Here is a 20,538-nt window from a genome sequence, read left to right as displayed (position 1 = left end):
ACATAAATCAAAGTAAAGTTTCATACCACTAGAACACTACATACACATTACACACCACACACACACACACACACACACACACACACACTGCACAATTCATGCACAATCATGTAAAATAAAAGCCTGACATAAAGCAGCCCAGAAATATGATATGACAATATGATGTAATATCACTCTGGTAAGAAGAATTTAAAAGAAGACTCTCTTAGAAGTGGTACTTAAGGTTTTAAAATACTATTATTTCTTTAAACAAAAAGACATTTTATAAATAAGACAATCAGGTATCATTTTGTTGACTGTTTGTTGGTTATAATAAAGTCTGACATATGATCATTACTTTTTTCCTTTTACATCATTTCACATATGTTTTCTCACTTTATTTGTCCAAGATCTTATAGTTAATTAATAGTAGAATTTGCACTAAAGCCCAGATCTCTGACACTTAGGTCAAGGTTCATAAATTTGCCATTATTCTTCTAAATTTTTAAGGATGACAGAATTATATATTTTTCACATCCAAAAAATAACTCTTAGGTCGAATATTAAATAAATTTCCAGAGTACACAAATAGCTAGAAGAGAATGGGTCCAATTAAAAATGAAAACCAGCCTAGTCTAACTCCAGAATACTATTCTATATTTAAACCATTCATAAAATACTCATTGCCTGATATTAAAAACCAATTGATATGTCAAAAGGAATATTTAAACTCATAATGACAAGTTTTATAGCTATCAGGTATATATTACTAATATGAACAATATAATTATACTTTTGACTCTCCCTTACTTGGTCCAGAGGTAAACATTAAGTATACACCTTTTTTAGGCATCTGTTTATTGATATGATACCTAGTACAGACCAGTTATCAATAATTGCCACATACTGTTGGAAAAATGAAAACCACATACTATATCCAGATTGATTCATCTTCTATTTTTTCCTGTTTCTATGTTTCAATAATAATTACTTAATTGTTCATTCAAGGCATTGAATTAGACTTTCTTTGGCATCATTTAAATTAATTTAAATATCTGAATAGTAATTATTTTTAGTACAAAGTAAGAGAACACAAGCCATGTCACATACCTCTGTGGAATAAAGACCTAGACTCTGGAAAGGGTTGAGAGCAATGAGTATATCTCCCACATAGATATAAATCTGATCTCTGTAATAACACTTCTCCAGTTGCTCTGAGACTGTATTCTATAATAAGACAAAAATAATTTCTTTTTCTTAAAAATTATTTATGGTCAATTACAATTTAAAAAGTAAACAATAATAAATGAAACATCTGGAATCTGGAGCAAGGCTCATAAAGAAATAAATGTATTGACTGTTTAAAATGTAACACTGGGTCAGCAACTAATGTTTCGTTCCACAGGCATTTTTGGTTTTGGGAGTCACAGGGGGATGCCATTGTTACCTGGGTTTTCCAAAGGACATATTTGATATTACATGGATATTATTTACATATATATAATGTTTTCAAGGAAATACGTACATGTCAAAGATGAAATAGAGAGAAGGAACACCAGAAAAGGAAAGGGAAGATACAGTGAACATGATTTTATTCCAAATGGAGGTTATTCAGTGGCTCTGTGGAATGTCCTAGCCCTTTGCTTAGATATCTGGCTTTATGAGGCGGAATGAAAAGTTCAGAAAAGTAACTTTCATAGTTGATAAATCATGAGTACATAGAATCAATTTTAAGAGCATCAGAAGTCATCATTTATAATACATGATATAAGAGAGGAACAAAAGATCTTAGGTCTAAAAAGAGACAAAACAGAAAGCACAGACAATAGAAACAAACCAACTCAGGGTTTAACATATAGGTCAACAATGTGATAGCAAAGCCTTCTTCAAAACTCACAAGCCTAGGAATTCACATCATTGGAAAATTTGATATGTAAGGATTCATAAAGGTTTTGACAATCTCTGACTTGCAAACACGATTTGATTATGAGATGTTTGATGTTTGCGAGAGATTATTTTAAGGAAGTACTTGAGTTGTTTACGCAACCCTAAATTTACCAAATGACTACTTCTGTTCAGAAAATGTCTCCTGATTTGTTGCATTTCTCAGCAAAATGCTCAGGCACACATCAGAGGTACTTTAAAAAATAAAAATCTGTTGATCAAGCAGGATAGAGTTCCCAACCTTTCACTGAAAAGAAACTATTCATTTCTCTAATGATTTGATTATCTAGAATAAAAGGGGATGAGGGGAAAGGAGGCTGAAACTGTAATTTTCTGGCTTGCACTTGTACCTTCCCAAGAGATGTTTGAACTATTTCTGAGGACAATGGGATAAGGAGTTTCAAGCAGAATTCAATGCCCTAAAAGGTTAGTTCTGGGAGAGCAGGGATTCTGTGCTCCCACGAGGAGGACCACTGACTGTGGTGACAGAAAGGCTCCGAAGTTCCCTGGAGGCCTCTAGGTGCAGCCACTGAGGGTGGAACCGGTGAGGAGTAAGTGGAAAGGTGCCACAGCGGGGTGGTAGGAGGCTACTTTTTAACCTCAGGAAATCGTTTCTGTGAAACTTCCAGAAGGGATTCAGGGGAAGAAGGGTCATGACCTATTAACAACCCATGCTTGTGGGCAGGCACGCCTTTGCAATTTGAGTATCAAAAAAAAAAAAAAAAAATTAACTCCAGGCTGGAATGATCTGGAAATTTGAGTTACATGTATTAAAACTGAAGATAAGAGAAAGAATCAGGAAGCTCAGAAGCAAAGGAAGCATGAGACATACAGCTGCCATTCAAACAACCTCCTGCTCACATCACTTCTATAAATTAAAAAAAATCTAGAATATTTAAGTTCAATCAAACTGAGTTCCTTACCTCATCCAGAACTTCTAGGGTCGCTAAATCATCTACTTCCTTCAGACTGGAAATTAGAGATCTGCTGAAGTTACTTTTCTTGGTGTGAATACGTTCATGTCTGTGGAACAATACAAAAAGAAAAACCCTTTCTGCTTTGAGAGCTTATTGCTGATCATAGAAGTAAGTTTTAGATTCACATGAGACTGGAAAACTTCTATGAAGCTGATTTACTAAATTCAATGATAACGATTTACCAGAGAATAGCCTAATGTATTTGATCAGTTTCTTTTCTCTACTGGAAAAATGCGACATGTCAAACTTACTTCACAGATGATCAAGAGTTTATTATTCCTGTCAAGAACTATCCTATACATAATTTACTTTGAAGCTTCCTCTAAACTCCTATGTGTAGTTTAATCGACTACAAAGTGGCGAGTCAGAGAGATCTGAATTCATTAGATTACCTGTTTTGTCTGAGATAGTCAAGAAATGGTAATTAAAAAAATTATTGTTCCACAAAATATAAAATACAAAATAAACTGTATTGTGGATTTTCAAAAGGTTAAATGCATTTAGAAAACCAATTTCAGACATTAGAAAGTTTATTTCAAAGTGACATATTTCCGCAACTTTGCCTAACAGCATAAGGATCTTGATTTGACATGGAGGCTGGAGAAGTTGTTGAGGTAAATGCAAGAGTTTGTTTCAACTTTTCTGGACCTAAAATGATTATCCGTTTTATTTTGGGCAAAACTGTTTTTTCAATGCTTATTTTTGGACCTGCTTTTAAGCATCTGAATTCGTCTGTTAGTGAAAGGAGGAAGAACAGACAGTGAGGAATGATAAGAATTGCACCACCACTCAGTAAACTTTAATGCTTTCTCTGGCTTAGAGAATTAAGTCACTATTGACAAAGTGTCCTCATCTCTATCTGCGGCCAGCCCTTTTTCTGTGCACTAGATTCTGTCTCCTCTCACTTATTCAAGGACATCACTCCTGCTGGTTCGTCTCTCACTCCTACGTCACTCATTTCCCCATCTCAGCTATTATAGCACCATATCAAAAACAAACAAACAAGCAAACAAACAGAAACATCCTTCCTTGACTTCCAGTTTCCTTCATTTACTATTGCATTTCCTTGCTTTATAGCAAAAATCTTCAAAAGAATTTTCTATACTTAATTTCTTTAATTTCTCTCCACCTAGTAAGAGAACCCATTTCTTTTCAACCACATGGTTAAACCCAGTGGTCAATTCTAATCTTCGTTTCCTTAACTCAGCAGCAGCACATAACAGACTCCTGCTTGAATACATCCATCTTGGCTTCCTGTACATCTCGCTTGACTCTCTACCTTAACTGAGTGTCTTTTTCTGGTTCCTCCACGTCTTTCTGTCACATTTTGGAGTCTCCCAAGCTTGAGTCATTGGAGCTATTTTCTTTACAATCTACATTCGCTTCCTGATTTCATAGCTTTAAAAACCATTCATAATCTGACCACTCTGCTCATCTCAAGACTTAAGCATCCAACTGCTTACTCGACACTTCACTTGGAAGTCTGATATATCGGCAGACTTAACGCATGCTGAACCGTGCTCCTGAATACCCCAGCCCCACGAGGCTCATCCCATTTCTCTTACGGTTCAGGTGAAAACCCAAGAGTGGTTCTTGGCTCTTCTCTTTCTCTCATACCCCTCATGTAATCTACATGCAAATCCATTCAGCTCTATCATTAAATTATATCTAGAACCAAACATTTCTCACCACCATCTTCTCTACCATATTTAATCTCACATTTAGCCTCTCAAGTGGTTTTCTCACTCTCCCCTTTTCCTTCTTACTCTTTTCTCAACACTGCAGTCAGAGTGATCTTTTAAGAAATATGTAAGATTTGTCTTTTGTTTTTATTTCCTTCGCGGCCCCATCTGTGTAATGAAACTTTATTCGCTTTCCACGGTCCACCTCAAATGCCACCTCTTTTAAACCCCTCAGCATAATTCTATACATCCTTCAGGACAAACACCTGTTAAGTCATTTCAGTCAATCATTTGTGTATGACTCTCATTCCCTTTACAAGACTGTAAGCTTCCTCAGGATAGGGCCATCTCTTCAACACGTGGTCCTGGAACGACTGGACATCCATGTGCAAAAATTTGAAAAAATGAATCTAGACACTAACTTTACACCTGTCATAAAAAAGAATTCAAAATGGATCATAGACTTGAATGTAAAATTCAAAACGATAAAACTCCTACAAGATAACATAGAAGAAAAGTCCAGATAACCTTGGGTGTGGAGATGAATGTTCAGATACAAAACAAAAAGCACCATCCATGGAAAAAATACTGATAAGTTGGATTTCATTAAAATTAAAAACTCTGCTCTACGAAAGACACTGTTAAGAGAACAAAAAGTGAAGCCACAGACTGGGAGTAAATATCTGCAAATCATACATCTGATATAAAATTCTTACTTAATAATAGGAATAGTTTTACTCCTATTTGTAGTTCTTAGGTTCCTCCATAAGAATTTTTGTAGCACTTACAATAATTTGTAATTATACGCTTATTTGTATGGATAATTTAGTTAATATTTGAATCCTTTACTACAATGTAAGCTCTAAGATGCACAAGACTATGTGTCTTTAGTTCCCTGTTGCATCCCAGGAATAAGCAGAACATTTATAACATAGTAGGACCTCAATAAACGTTTGCTGAATAAATGAATGAATGCCCCCATGATTTCTGGCACAGGACTGCCATACAGTTGGTCTCCATATTTGCTGAACTTAACAAGTATCATTTTATTTATTCCCCTATTTCCAAAGAGACTCATATAATATATTATTTTTAAGAAAATAGAAAAAGAAATTCAACTATCCACTTGATTGAAGTGAAGAGCCCTGAATTTTTCATCTGTTTTTCATGGGTCCATTTGGTAGCTAAAGATTGTTCCTGGAAAATGACAAGGGGTGGATGGTAAAGAGCCGGAGGATCAATACTTGGCTGGCTGGAACTACTCCTTCATTCCTGTGAATTCATCCTCCATGATGTTTTGGGTATTAGTTTCCAAAAATGTAGCAAAGATTTTGATACTGTGATGATTTAAAAACCTCAGATGGCTCTCCATTTTCTACAGTATGACTTAAAAATGTCCTGGCATGGAATTCATGGACCTTCACAATCTTGACTCAAAGAACCTTTCCAGCATCGTTGGCCATTATCTCTGTGCAGAACATTTCCTGATATGTCAAGTATTTTCAAAACTCTGTAATTTGTTCATTCTGTTTCCTCTGCTTGGAATTATTCCCTCCCATGTCTGGCAAAAATTCTACTTATCATGCAAAATCAGGCTCAAATACCACACTCTGTGTGAAGGCACTGCAGGATTTTCCAGAGAGATTACACCACTAAGTAGAGCTGCTTTACATTTAATTGGGTATATGCATGTTCATTGTTCCTGCCAGACAGGGAGAAATTGTGAGAGAAAACAAGTTTTATTCATCTTTCTATGCTTGGCTTCGAGGATACAGAGGTGGAAAATACAATTGGTAGCTTAAATTGCAATACTGAGCCCTGCCCAACCAGCAAGTGTGCAAAGAACGGTATCTGTCAGAGTGAGCAATCCTATGTCTTTTTATTTTAGTTCACATCCCACCATTTCTGGCAAAACTTTTAAAGTTAAAAAGGCAGTTCAGGTGCCAAAACCTGTCTGACTTACCATTCTTCTCACATAATACACTTTTAATATCCACAGGATTCAATTGTGTAATTCAGGTTTAATGGAAAATATTAAATCTAGCCTTTTATATGTACACAAGTCTGGGGAGGCTGTCAAGCTATCTGATGGGGAAAAGGGGGAAAGAGTGTGTATGGAGGCAGGAGACAGGATGCCGTGTTCCCTGGACTCAGGAAGCCAATGAAATATTTTAATCAAAGGGTAGAGCGTGAAAACTACAGAGTGGAGTGGCATATTCCAGTAAAGAAATAAATCATTTTACCATACTTGAAAAATAAACATTATAACTAAGTAAAGATACCCAAGAACAGTTAAAATTCTAGTAGTGAATAATTTAGGGTCATATATTTTAAGAACATATTATATGATTAATATGGCCTTTTAAATTAGTAGAGAAGGAAAAACAAAAAATTGTGCTGGAACAGCTAATTAAAAATTTAGGAATTGTGTACTTTATGTAAAAACAAATTCCAGATTGATTAAAGAACTTATAGATTTAAAAATGTAATCATAAGTGTTCTAGGAGAAGATGAAAAAGTTGTGTAATAACAAGTTAGGGTAGAATATGTAAGCATGATAAGAGAAAAAAGAGAATGAATAAAATGAAATTGATTTGACATAATAATCTTAATATAAATATAATAAAAACAGCAGTTAAAAGAGAAAATGGGAAAAAATTGTAATATATATGATGGACAAAGGTTTAATATCTTTAATATATAAAGAGCTCCTGAAACTCAATAAAAAAAAATTTGCATTGAACACAAAGATTTTAGGTTTGTCTACTTTGATCTGGGTAGATGAATATTTTTCATGGAAAAAAAACCCTTCATTTCTTCTATCACTATCATTTCCTAAAAAACATGTTATCACTAAAAAATGTTGAAAGCTAGATCAATGACACCCAGATTGCTAAATCACATAATTTCTGTGGCCTCTTTCAATCCTGGAATTTAAAAATTTGTCAGCCTAAAGAGTCTGATAAATTTATGTACTGAAATATATATTACTTAGGATATGTCTGAGTGCTTCATCCAAAGAGAAACTGTGGAGTCATTTTCTATGACTTCGAAAAACTGGCTTTTACTACTTATATTTAATTTACCAGGGTTATTGTGAAGATGGCTTGGCCCTATTCTGGAGCATGGTTCCATCACTAAGATTCCTCTCTAATTAAAGGATAGACGGATGTGGGCTCAGCCCAACAGGTAGCAATGACGGCCATAAAGTCAGAGAGGATTAGGGGCTGACTGATAAATTATTAGACACTGAACTAAATTCCAAGACAGTTATATGGAAAACCAACTTATTTCTGAAGTTATTTCCTTTCTTTAGATCATGGTATTAATAACATCAAAGTTATACGTAACAGCAGGGGGTTGTAGAATCAGAATGTTCAGATCAAACAACAAAAAATTTTCTGAGGATAAATAACATGGAATATTTCATGTAATATGCTTAAATGGGCATATGCAAATGCCTAATATATAATAGCTATCATTATTTTAATTAAGTGGTTCTACCACTTATTAGACATGTGGCCTTGGGCAAATAACTCAGTTTCCTCAGATATAAAATAGAAAGAATAATAGCCTATTTCATAAGGCTGTTGTGAAATTAAATTATATAATACATGTAAAGTTATTATTCATTGAGTGCCTGCTATGTTTACTAATTTTAACTATTATTTTTATTACTCCCATCGTCTTGTGTTCAATCCTCATTTACTTTATTTAAAATTTACTTTTTATTTAAAATTTACTTGTTATTTATATTTAATTATATTCAAAATTTATGTTTACTTTATATTTACTTGTCCTCTCTTTGTGTTCTATAGATGACCCCTCTACCCTCAACGAACTTGAAATGTAAATACATAACCCTGGACTCAGCATCAAATGAGCAAAGGGAAGAAGAATTTGAGCCCAGGCCTTGCTAATTCATGAACATCATTGTTTTTGAAGGATTTCATTGCATTTATTATTAAATCCTACGTACACCCTGATGGTAGTATTTCAGCACGAATTACGCATTGTATCATACAGCGGGAAATGAGATGAACAAATTCTTTTTCTCCTCTTACTGCAAATTCTCACTGCAGTGTTCAAGGCTGATTTTATAGGCTACAGAGCTTAAGCCTTGTTAGGTGCTAGAGGAATGCAGTGACAAGGCACAGCACATGGTTGCCTAGCACATTTTGGTCTTAGCAAACTTCCCTCCCATCTCTTGCTGGTTCAGAGTTGAGGTCAATTTAACTGGAGAGGGCTGCTGGCCACTGGACTTGCCTATTTGTATTTCTCCACACCTGTATTTCTGCATCACCAATAACTGCCAGACAGGGCCATTGGCAAAGGGCTGCCCTGGAAAGCACGGTCAGCGTTGCTGTCACTTAGTTGGGCCTTAAACATTATCGAGAAAATGAGGCAAAAATTAAAAAAAAAAACAGTTATAGCTGTCATGACAAAGTAGCACAACTGAATGATTCACATTTCTACTCTTTCAAGTGGTATGATTAGTTGCATCAATATTGTTGTTCAGCTTTAAAATTAGCTGAACATTTAAAAAGCTATACGATTAATATAGAAGATCACAGGACATCACAGCAAGGAGAGTGAAACACAATGCAGTCCAATTTCCTTTCATTTTAAAAATTGTAAAAAGTGAGGTCAGCAAGTTTGTGCTGTGTCCAACCTTGTGGCAAAACTCAGCAAACCAGGTGATTAATATGACATTTCTATCTTTGTCCTGATTTGTTGGACTTCTTCCTCACCCCGCCCCCCCCAACACACGCACTAGGCAGAGCCTTAAACTGCATGTTTCAACATCCACTAATACATTCATTCATTCAATAATATTTAAATTTAAATTTCTGGAGCATCTAATGTGTTTTGGGCACTGTCAGGAGCTGAGATAAAGCAACAAAGACAACAGATAATGCCCCTGCTCAGATGGAGCACACAACCTGATGGCAGAGTTAACCATATAGAAACTAAAAGTTAAGATAACTTCAGCCAGGACTGATATATCTGGACACATCCATTTTTGAAGAAGAATATGTTAAAATCAAGGCGGTAAACCTAGCTACTACTGCGAATACGACTCGATTAATTGGCAGTCAATCTGTCCACATGGATTTTGAAAATACACAAACATGCATAGTTAATTCAGGTGCATAAGATTGGTTTGTAAAAGCTTTTTCCATGAGTTAAACGCTTTAAAAACTATTAAAGTTGTAATGAATAAATAAGACTAACTAACGTATATTTTATGAATGAAAATCAAAAAAGAATCAGCAATTGTGGAAATATTTTACATCTTCTTACATGTCTCTTTTAGTGTTTCCTAAGCACCTAAATTAACAGTAGCTGGGATATAGTAGGTACTCAACAAATATGTGTAGAATGAATGAATGATTATTGTCAAAGAAAGATGTCTAGTCCAATCTTCATCATAATATGGTATCTATGTTTGTCGGAAACAAACTGAATTCTCTGGAGTTTATTGGGGTCGATAATAGTTTTGAATGATTTTTCTTAGTGTAAATTATTACTTCTAAAAGTGAGTTCCTACATTTTCACAAGAACATCTAAATGTTTCTATGATTTTATACATTAGTGAATATCTAATCAATCATGATTGATTATTGTTCTGGTTAACTTTCATGTTTCCAGTATCAAATACTTTTTAAAAATATGTATATGTTGATTTGTTAGATTTAACTATGTACCAAGTATCAGACAGAATTGTAAAGCGAAAAATTTTTTATGGTTTAAAAAATACAAATTTATAAGAAGTTAAAGCTACAGATTTTGGGAGGGCATTTTCTTTAGAATATTCTCATATCGGTGTGATTTTAATAAAGATCTAAATGTGCAATTCAGTCCCATCAATATTGATCGAGACCCTGCTGTGTGCAAGGCTGGTAGTAAATGTTGAGGGATTATTGCATGTGAAATAAGGTCCTGACCCTGAGTTAATGAGTTTTAATCTAATGGGAGATACAAACACAAACATTCACTATAATACGAGGCACAGGGCAAGTGTCGAAAGTGAAGTAAAAACTAAATGCTCTGGAAATAACGAGGAGGAAAGAATTGCATTCTGGTGAACTGGGAATGCTTTTCAGTAGTTCAGCATTTTATCTCGGTCTTTAAGTAAGAGTCGGATTCCATAACCCGAGGAAGAGTTTTCACATGTGGGGTGCTCTCTGGTGGGTGGCCGAACTTGAAACGGCCTGTGTAAAGTGACAATTGCAGGGCACATGCCCCAGGACAGTGATGATGTGCCTCAGCCAGAAGCTAGAGTGCATGAGGCTGGAGGATGGGGAAACTAGGTCAGGGAAGAAATGTAGATGTCTTCAATGCATTTAAATTACGGACGTCCAAAAAGCAAAGCGCGATCTGGAAGGCCTAGAACTCCTCTAGCATTTCTCATCTCACGCACTGGCACACCATCGAATTAGTTGCACACGCCAGAAGTCTCCGCCTCCCCTCCAATGGCCCCAGGTCATTCAGAAAAAGACCTCATGGATTCCGACCCCATCCATCACTGTTTCAGACCTTCTCCAACACTGTCCCCCTGCTCACTCCTGGCAGTGTCTCTGTGCGTGGAGCACTCTTGCCTCAGATGCTCCCCTGACTCCTCCCTCAGCCTGGGGAATCGAAAACACCTCCCACCATTGTGAGGTCTGACCGACCCCTCTTTTCAACATTGCAATTCCATGTCACTCCCCAACCCAGGACTCCCAATCCAATTTACCTTTTTCTTTAGCATTCATTACCGTCTCCTATACTACATCGCTTACTAATTTATCGCATTTATTGTCTGGGTTTTCCCATGAGTATGTAAACACCGTGAGAAAAGCGTTTTGTTTTTTTTTTAATTAAATTTTTTGACTGATATATCCCATACTCCTAGACCAGATTCTCACAGATGGTAGGTGCTCAAGATATATTTCTTGGGTAAAGGAGTGAATATTTTGCTTTTACTAAATATTCATCTACTGTGGGACCAAAATTTTTTTTATGATTTTTTAACTCTGGCTATTAACAATTGAAATAGATATACATGTTTCAAGATAATTTTACACTTTTAACATTTGCTTTTTGCCTTTATTTTATAGAACTGGTTTCCATTCTCATTATTTTATTCAATATTAAATTTCTGTGAGACTTTTAGCAAAGTCAGAATCTTTCTACAAGATTTTTGTCCTCTTGTGAAAAGTACAGCTTGTTAGCCAGATCATATTTTTCATTTACTCTGTAATACTGGAGAGACATAGTTTCAGACTATAAATATTTTCTTTCTGTGTTGTCAAAGGTCACAGATACCCTCAGGGATGGTTATGACGGCTTCACTTGTATTTCAGTTCTACACACTGAAAAAAGAAACAACTATTGCTGTTCGATGTTAAGTTTTTATCTTTACCATTCAGTTGTACTATTTTAATGCAACAGCTTTATTTGCTTTTACTTTGGTTAAATATACTCTGGCAAATATCAAGCTCTATCTTCTAAGGCGATCCAGGAGCCACTAGGGTAGTCTTGCAATCCTCTGTTAAATAGAAATTTAATCAATGGTTTTATTTTGGTTTCCTTATCCATCTTTAAATTCTAGTAACAAAGTCACAACTGGTAGCGCCAATGGGAGTACGAGCTCTCACAGATGTGGCCTGGAAATGTAGTTTGCATTTATCTGCAGCTTGCCCACTTTGGGCAAGTGTGGTTCTGAAACGATGGGGGGGGAAGGAAGCCAGGTCAGCAGAACAACTCTGGCAGTGACTGCAGTGACAGATGCCATAGTCGCCCAGCCCCCACGACAGTTTTAATTGCTGTCTTCATTCACAGAGCCCTTCCTCTCCAGCATTTAATTCCTTAGAGATACGCTTTAATATGGACTGTAAAAAACAAGTTCATAAAATTTGTAACGATGCTGGAAGGAAGGATAAGTTTGAAAAAGTGACATAGCTGACCTCTGAACGACGTGGGGTTTGGGGTGCCAACCACCCACCCCTGTAGTCAAAAAATTTGCATTTAACTTTTGACTCTCCCAAACTTAACTACTAACTGCCTGCTGTTGTCCGGAAGCCTTATCAATAATATAAACAGTCGATTAACACTTATTTCATATGCTATATATATTATACGCTGTATTCTTACAATAAAGCAAGCCAGGGAAAAGAAAATGTTATTAAGAAAATCATAAAGAAAATACATTTATAGTACCGTATGTATTTATTGGAAAAAAAAAACATGTATAATGGACTCGCATAGTTCAAACCCATGTTGTTCAAGGGTCAACTGTATAAAGAAGTGGATGAAAATCTGCACCTGTGTTAGCATTTTCCTTAATTTATTCTAAATCTTTATGCTAGTAGCCCCACTACTGTTCCTACAATATATTCTGTAATTTTGTTATTGCCACATTTAAAATCACTTCTTGATTTTTCTTTTCTCTAGTGCCTTTGCCCCTTCATTACCATGACCATGGGGTTGGCAAATGTCTTTGTAAAGGGCCAGATAAGTATTTTCAGCTTTGGAGGTCATGTGACCTGTGTCACAACTGCTTGACCTTATCTTTATGGCGTGGAAGCTACTATAGATAAACAAAGAGGCCAAATTTAGCTTGTAAGCCATAGCTGGCTGACCCTCTGACAGGCAAGAGATGTAGGGGAAGGAGAAGGTGCTGGAGGCAAGGAGATGTGGACACCATCGATGACAGGTGGTTTGCCAGGTAGAGCCCTTTTTAAAAAACAAGTGTATTAAAGATTAATGTGTGCATTATGACTAGGAGAGTGAAATTTTCTTAAAAAATTAAACCATGGAATGCTAAGTACTACATTAAGAACTTACCAGCTAGTTGCAGAATAGGTTAGATATCTCATTTCATCTGACTGATATGTTGGGGGAAGAGATATAGAAATGAACTTTTTAACTATTAAATCTCTTCCCCAATCTCCTTACATTTTTATTTTAGAAAAATATTAAACTCCCTCTGAACTCTAATTTTCAGTGGTTTTTAACATTATAGGCCTCTCTGACCATCCTGGATGTTCTCAGTAAAGTGATTAAAAATATTAAATGATTGAATTAAACATTAAAAGGAGCTTGTTAGATTTTTCCATTTATGCTCTAGCTACTTGAACAAACTAATCAACAACAGACTCACAAATATGGTGGACAATTTGGTGACGGACAGAGCAGAGAGGGGTTGGGAGGCTGGGAGAATGGGGTGAAGCGTTAAAGTACAAATTAGTAGCTGATAGTTGGGGAGCATGGAAGAGGAAATGCAGTTAACATTAATATGATGGCTAAGTGGAGGGCCAGGGGAGGGAGGGAGCAATTGGAGGGGATCGTTTTATGAACATTATAGATGTCTAACCAATGTACTAAATCAATTTATTTAAAAAAAAAAGAAGTATATGATCCTTTGTTTATGACTTGGACAATAGGCACAAACGCACCTATTTAAAAGGTTAATTTTATTATGGCTATTAGCAAATTTAAAGCAATATATACCATCCGGTAATCCCTTTTAGGTGGTTCTGGGCACCTAGAGTGTGCCTGAGGGCTCTTGAAAAGGTATCAGTTATCTAGAGACTGAAGAAAAATGTTTCCACTGGGAAATCTTGTCTGATTCTGCTGTAAATGTGACTTCTCTGTTCTGTTATTTCAGATGGAGTGACCTGGTTTTAAATGTTGAAATGAGATTGACATCTGTGTTTGCAAGAATATTGATGGCTATTCTCCATCTGCCAAGAGTTCCTAACACCTTTGTTCTCCCTCCTCTTGGCTTAGAGACAAATAAGAGCAGAGAAGGTGCAGTTTCTGTAAGTAGAATTTTGTTGCAAAGAGGGAGCGACAGAGTTCCTTCAATAGGAGGAGCCACTGTAAGTATCTGTAAGACGAGCATCATTACAGAAAATTTATCTGGTTAAGAGCAAACATGGCTGGGGAGTTTCGTGGAGTTTGCCTGATTGTCAAGAACGACAGCATGAAAGGTCACTGGAGAGTGTGTGTAATTATCTTTACCACATTTGCTTTATTCCAAGTATAAAAATAATATCCAATTTTTTGTTTAAAATATTGAAAAATGCCAAAAAATCGCTAAGAAAAAAAATCACCTCTAACTTTATCACCAAGAGATAACCACTACTGACATTTTGTTGCTTCCTGTATTCTTTGCGCATATTTTTAAAACAAGTCAGTAGAATTTCACCTTGTGTCACCTTATTCTTGCAACCTCCTCTCTGTTTACATGGATTAACCATCCCCGCTGTGAGCAAAGGCCGATTCTTCTATCGTATGCCTGCTTTCTTCTGAACTCACTGCTGTAAGGATGACCTCTCACTGGCTTCATCAACCTCTCCTATGAATACTCAGATGGGCTCTAGTATCTCCCGCCTTTAACCATCTCTCTGATCCTCCATCCCTTCACTACTGCCTCATTTCTCCTCCTCTTACAGCTGAGCTTCTTGAAAGAGTAGTTCATATTCCCTCTCCTTCTTCACCCCGCCTCTCTCCTTAACCAGCTGGGGCTTCCTCTGTCCCACCCTGCAGGGAGGGCTCTTGTCAAGGCCATTGACAAACCTCCTGTGTCCAAATTCCGCATTACTGATTTTTTCCTAAATTTTCAGCACTATTTGGAGGAGAAGTCTTATCGGTCCTTCTTAAAGCACTTTGGTTCGTGTGGCTTGCAACAGATCACATTCCCCTAATCTTTCTCTGTAGAGGGCCACAGTCCCTCAAGTTCCTGTTCTGACGCCTCTCTGTGTGCTGGGCTTCTAAATGCTGGTATCTGCCCTAGACCCCTTTCAATTCTCTTTCTAAGCACACAATCTGTGACCTCGTCAGAGCCATGGCATTAAACACCGCTATGAGCAAATGACTTATAAAAACTATCGCTAACATGGATGTCTTCCCTGAAATCCAGACTCCCGTATTCCACTGCCTACTCGATAGCTCTACTTTCACATTTGATTGGCATATCAAATTTAACGTTGCCCCAAAAGAATTCAAGACTTCCGTCTACCTCATTTGAATAAATACAGGGGAATTACACTACCATTCATGGACAAGGAACAACACACACATTTTAGGCTGGGCTGCCAGGTATATAAATATACATAAACATACATATATACATGTATATGTAATTTAATTAATATATATTTATAATTTGTAGTTGTTTAATGTGTATTCATATGTATATGTATATTTAATGTGTGTATTAAATATGTGTATATGTAATTTTAATATGTATACATGTAATTTGTATTTATTTAATACGTACGTATGTGTAATTTATAAATTAATATGTATATCTGTAATTTATTTAAAATTTAGTTTAATTATATGTGTATTTACATAATTATATACATACACACATATATGTGTAATTTTTTGAGGGGAAGTTGTGGTACAGTTCCCCTATATAATAATCAGCTATAAAATAATAGTATTCTATTTTAATTTCAATTCCCAAGACTAGAATAGCCATATTTAGGTATTTATTTCCCTTTCTTTTCTACTTTTTGAAAAACAAGGCATTTCAACTTTAGATCTCCTCACTTAAAAAAAAAAAAAACCCAGCTGTATTTATATAAATGTACAAAAAAAAATTCAACTTCCTCAAAAGTGGATCATATCTTCCCAAACTAAAAATTTAGAAATACAGCACTTTTTTTTTTTTTTGCAGAGACATGAAACTAAATGGGGAAGCAAACAAGATTAGGACAGCTGAGCAGACAGAGATAAAGCTCTATGTGCCTGGCAGTAAGGAATGAGGGGAATGTCATTTTGAATTCTACTCAGAGACTGAAATATTCTGCTCTAAACCTTGACTACTACCTTAAAAAATATTTCTCTCCTCTTCTCAGGAAAATGATGGTTAAAAAGTTTAGCTAATTTAAAGGGCAAGTGTTTCAGTAAGTTACTCTCAATAGACTTATTACTCGGGCCTTTGGCATGACGGCCAAACGTATTTAGGGAACTAAAAATCTGAAGGCGCTCAGGGAGGAGGGGTGCTGTGCTCTCCATTCACCTGTGCATCTCCTGCATCTTGCTTTGCTGCAAACACAGTATCATCCACCCTCAGTGTCCTGCCTCCTGTGAGGCACTGCAGAATTCAACAGTAAATGCCATTCTACGCAAATGTGTCTTTTTTTGGCAACAATACCAAAAATGGATGCAGTCAAATTCTAAGCCATTGCTGGTTTGGAAAAAAAGAAACAAATTGGCCATGTTGCGTTATTCCTTGCAAACTTTATAATGTAGGTTAAGGCTCTTGAGAATCCTTTAGGTTCTTTTTTCTCTCGAGAATAAAAATTTTTTAAAGAATAATGTCTTTAAGAGAAAGGCCAAAAGATGAACATGTGGAATTTTTCAGGAAATTGTGTTCTTTTCAGAAAATGTATTATATTTCACTCTCTTTAAGTACATATACTTGTTGGATTCATAGTATTTTATCCCATGAAATCAAATGTAATTATTTTTAGGAAAGTCTTTAAATAAAATAATTATAAAATTACAAGACAAAGTAGAAATATTTTTAAAACCAGTAAAAATTTGAGTCTGTTTAATATAGCTAAAAATGGTAATACTGTCTTTGTTAGTTCAAATTAAGGATCACAGAGTAAAGTATTGTTCTCTTCCCTTAAAACTCACTAAACAACAAAAAGAATGGAAAGGAGAGAAAAATTTCTTTCATGAAAGACAGATATGGCCGTAGTCTCAAGCCACTATTAAGCATAACTGTCAAATGCTGTGAAAACTGTGTTAAAATGAGAGAAAAAAGCTGAGAACCTGCACATAACTCCTCAGACCTCAACCGGTACTGAAAGAGACTTTTCTAAAAGAAAGTGCACAGCCCTGAGAGGTTTTGCAATGAGCTTTGCTTGGAGCTATGAGTTCCAGGAGCGTGGGTAGGGCAAGGGGGAAGCGGAAAAGGGTCCTGATGAGAGCAAGGGGCAGATAGCTGAAGAAGACAGTTACACATCACCTACCTGTGCAGCAGAGAGATGGCGAGTGGCCAGGGGGAGGCAGGTCAGAGGGAAGAGGGGAGGCAGTGGTAGTTGCTACATAATGATACAGAAAGACTGTCATTAGGGGTTTTTGCTGTGAGCCACAGAGAATCAATGTGAATGGAGCTACCTGGGCTGGTACCACCAGTGGCCCTGTACACTGACTTAAAGGTTCAAAACTGAAGAGAGCTGTGCCAAGGCAAAGAAAATACACATTGGTGAGAGAGTGTTCAAGGGAACTAACCTAATCCAAGCTAAATACTTAAATCATCCTTTACTATTCCCACTTATTTTTTGCTAGAACACAGTTATTCCCAGTCCCACCTGAGAAAAGATTTATCACCATACAGACTTTTAACAACAACAACAACAACAACTAAAAAAAAAAAGAGAAAAGGAAAGGAGAAGTTAAGGATTTTAAGCAAAAGGCGGATGAAGAACATACACCATAGGAAAAAATCATGGCAAAGTTTCAGACGAAACGTTCTTCATCCCTCGAAGACATTTCTTACATGATCCCTCATTAAAGGAGAGAAATCCTCAAGAGAAGACATGAAGCTTTAATGAAGAGATAAGAAGGTAAAAGACAAACAGATAAAAACACAGTCAGTTGAATTCAGAAAAGAAATGGAGGAATATCATGACAGAAAAGCAACGAGATGCAGAATAAACACGAGCGAATTCAAAGGCAGAGCAAGGTGCCCAGTTCTAGCACACAAAACGAGAGAGAAAATGAAGATCCAGTTGGCTCCCATGAGCCAGTGTGAGCCTGCTCCAGCACACTGTAGGGAAGCAGAACTGTTGATGCTAAGACACAGCTTGGCGAAATTACTGAAAACCTTATGAGCATCCTGCAGAAAAAGCCAGTCATGGACCAAGGGACGAATCTCGTCGCCTTGGTTCTCTCAACAGAAATACATACAGCCAAAGAGATAGTGGAGCAATGTTCGTAACATTCTAAGAAAAAGAAAATGTTAGCTGAAGTATATTTCACCTAATGAAACTGAGTTCCAGGCGCAAGCAGGAAAGATTTCAGGGTTTAAGAGTTTCTGGAATAACTACGAAATGACACAATTTAGCTACCCAAGAGAATAACCGCAGAACTCAGAAAAGGAGAGGGTACAGAAAAAAAAAAAAAGACAAGACGTGGTGAGCAGTGAATCAGTTTAAATACAGAACAAAGACTATACGACTCTAAAAATTATGGTTCTAGACAGACTACAAATATTAAACCTTGACAATATAAAAGAATAGTTTAACAATGCAAAGAAGTGAAGACAAGAGATGGGAGGAAGAGTCACTGCTAACTTCATCCTTCAGAGCAAGGAGATGGCAGATATTGTCTAGAATTGCATCGAAATGAATCGAATCTTTTAAACTTTAGCAAAAGCCGAAAATTCTTGAGGTGAAGAAAGATAAACATTTATCTTAACTCCAACAATTTCTTCATTTTGTCTTTAGTTTTTCTTCTGTTAAATTTAAGTAAAATGGCCATTTAAAATGGCATTAACCGTAGTTCCTCCCTTAGCCACGATTCTGATTTCTGCAGTTGCTGTCACCAGCAGTCAACCACAGTCTGAAAATATTAAATGAGGAACTCCAGAAATAAACCATTTGAAAGTTTTAAATTGTACACCATTCTGAGTATTGTGATGAAATCTTGTCCTGTCCCCCCTGGGATGTGAATTATCCCTTTTTCCAGCATGTCCACACTGTGTCTGCTGCCCACCTATCAGTCACTTACTTAGCAGCTCTCTCGGTTATCAGATCATCTGTCACGGTATCACTGTGCTTGTGTTCAAGTCGCCCTTCTTTTACTTAGTAATGTAACATTCATATAACTTTTATTATAGCGTATTGTTACAATTGTTCTATTTTATTATTGTTGTTGCTAATCTCTTACTATGCCTAATTAATAAACTTTATCATAGGTATGTAGATATAGGTAAAAACACAGTATATATAGGGTTCAGTATTATCCACAGTTTCAGGCGTCCAGTGTGGGGGGGTCTTGGAATATATCCCCTGTAGTTATGGGAGGATGAATGTATATAGTTTTGTAACCACTGAGGAAAACTAAGTAGAGAGTATATAGGGTTTCTCTATATTATTTCTTAGAAATACATATAAAACTTTAATTACATCAATTAATTTTTCAATTAAAATAGTATATATAAAACAAATCAATATTTATAAAATCTTTCTCTCTTGCTTTCATACAGAGAGAGAGAGAGAGAGAGGAGGGGGAGTATCTGGAACTGTGTTCATCAAATGTTTATGCTGGTTTTTTTCCCCTCGAGGCAGTGGTTTTTATAATCTTCTAAAACATCTTTATATGTGTGTGTATTGATTGGATTCCTTAAATAATAAGTAAGGGTCACTTCTACAAATAAACTAATATTCATTATTCCTTCAGAAGAATTAAGAAGCAGAGATGATCAAAGCATGTTTCAAAGTTCAATCTGCTGCTGCCTGAGAAAATGGATGGACTGACGCCTGCAAAGATAAAGCTGGAGTGGAAGCATATAAATAACTCTACGAGCTCAACTGGTAAAACTGCAGTGATAATGAGAGTTTGAGCCCCAAAAGAGGGGGCTTCAAAGAGAAAATAATACAACATTCACTTGTAAGAGCCAGCATTGCTATCTAAGTTGTAGAACCATGTGTGTTGGTTATAAGATCATGACCAACTCCATTCGTTCCATAACTTCCACTAGCAAAACACCTCTAAAACATATGATTTACCTCCAGGGTATCAGTCGGATTATCCTGCTGTATGGACAACTAAAATTTAAGAAACAGCACGGAGATGACATTGAGAGACCTGCCAGACTAGTTCTGCCATAGCTCATTGCACCTCGACGGTGTCATCCTGCAAGACCACGTCCCACACCATGCAACCTCACAGAGATGGCTTTATGAACAAACGAGATGTTAATGTAAATTTTATCATTT

General features: G+C 36.3%; 1 protein-coding gene across 4 annotated transcripts in view; it reads right to left on the bottom strand.

Annotated features, from left to right (window-relative positions):
- The window catches only part of MYO3A (myosin IIIA), a 186,539-nt gene that overhangs the window by 95,552 nt on the left and 70,449 nt on the right, over positions 1 to 20,538 (bottom strand). For all 4 annotated transcript variants that reach the window (XM_039877584.1, XM_039877586.1, XM_039877582.1 and 1 more), the window contains exons 10-11: positions 2,847 to 2,946; positions 1,090 to 1,206 (exon numbers count right to left, since the gene is read on the bottom strand). In XM_039877584.1, the coding sequence (XP_039733518.1) occupies positions 1,090 to 1,206; positions 2,847 to 2,946 (217 nt within the window). The remainder of the gene's footprint in view (positions 1 to 1,089; positions 1,207 to 2,846; positions 2,947 to 20,538) is intronic.

This window comes from Pteropus medius, unplaced genomic scaffold (genome assembly GCF_902729225.1).
Source record: "Pteropus medius unplaced genomic scaffold, Ma_sr-lr_union100, whole genome shotgun sequence".
NCBI lineage: Eukaryota > Metazoa > Chordata > Mammalia > Chiroptera > Pteropodidae > Pteropus > Pteropus medius.
This window is presented reverse-complemented; position numbering and strand designations above follow the sequence as displayed.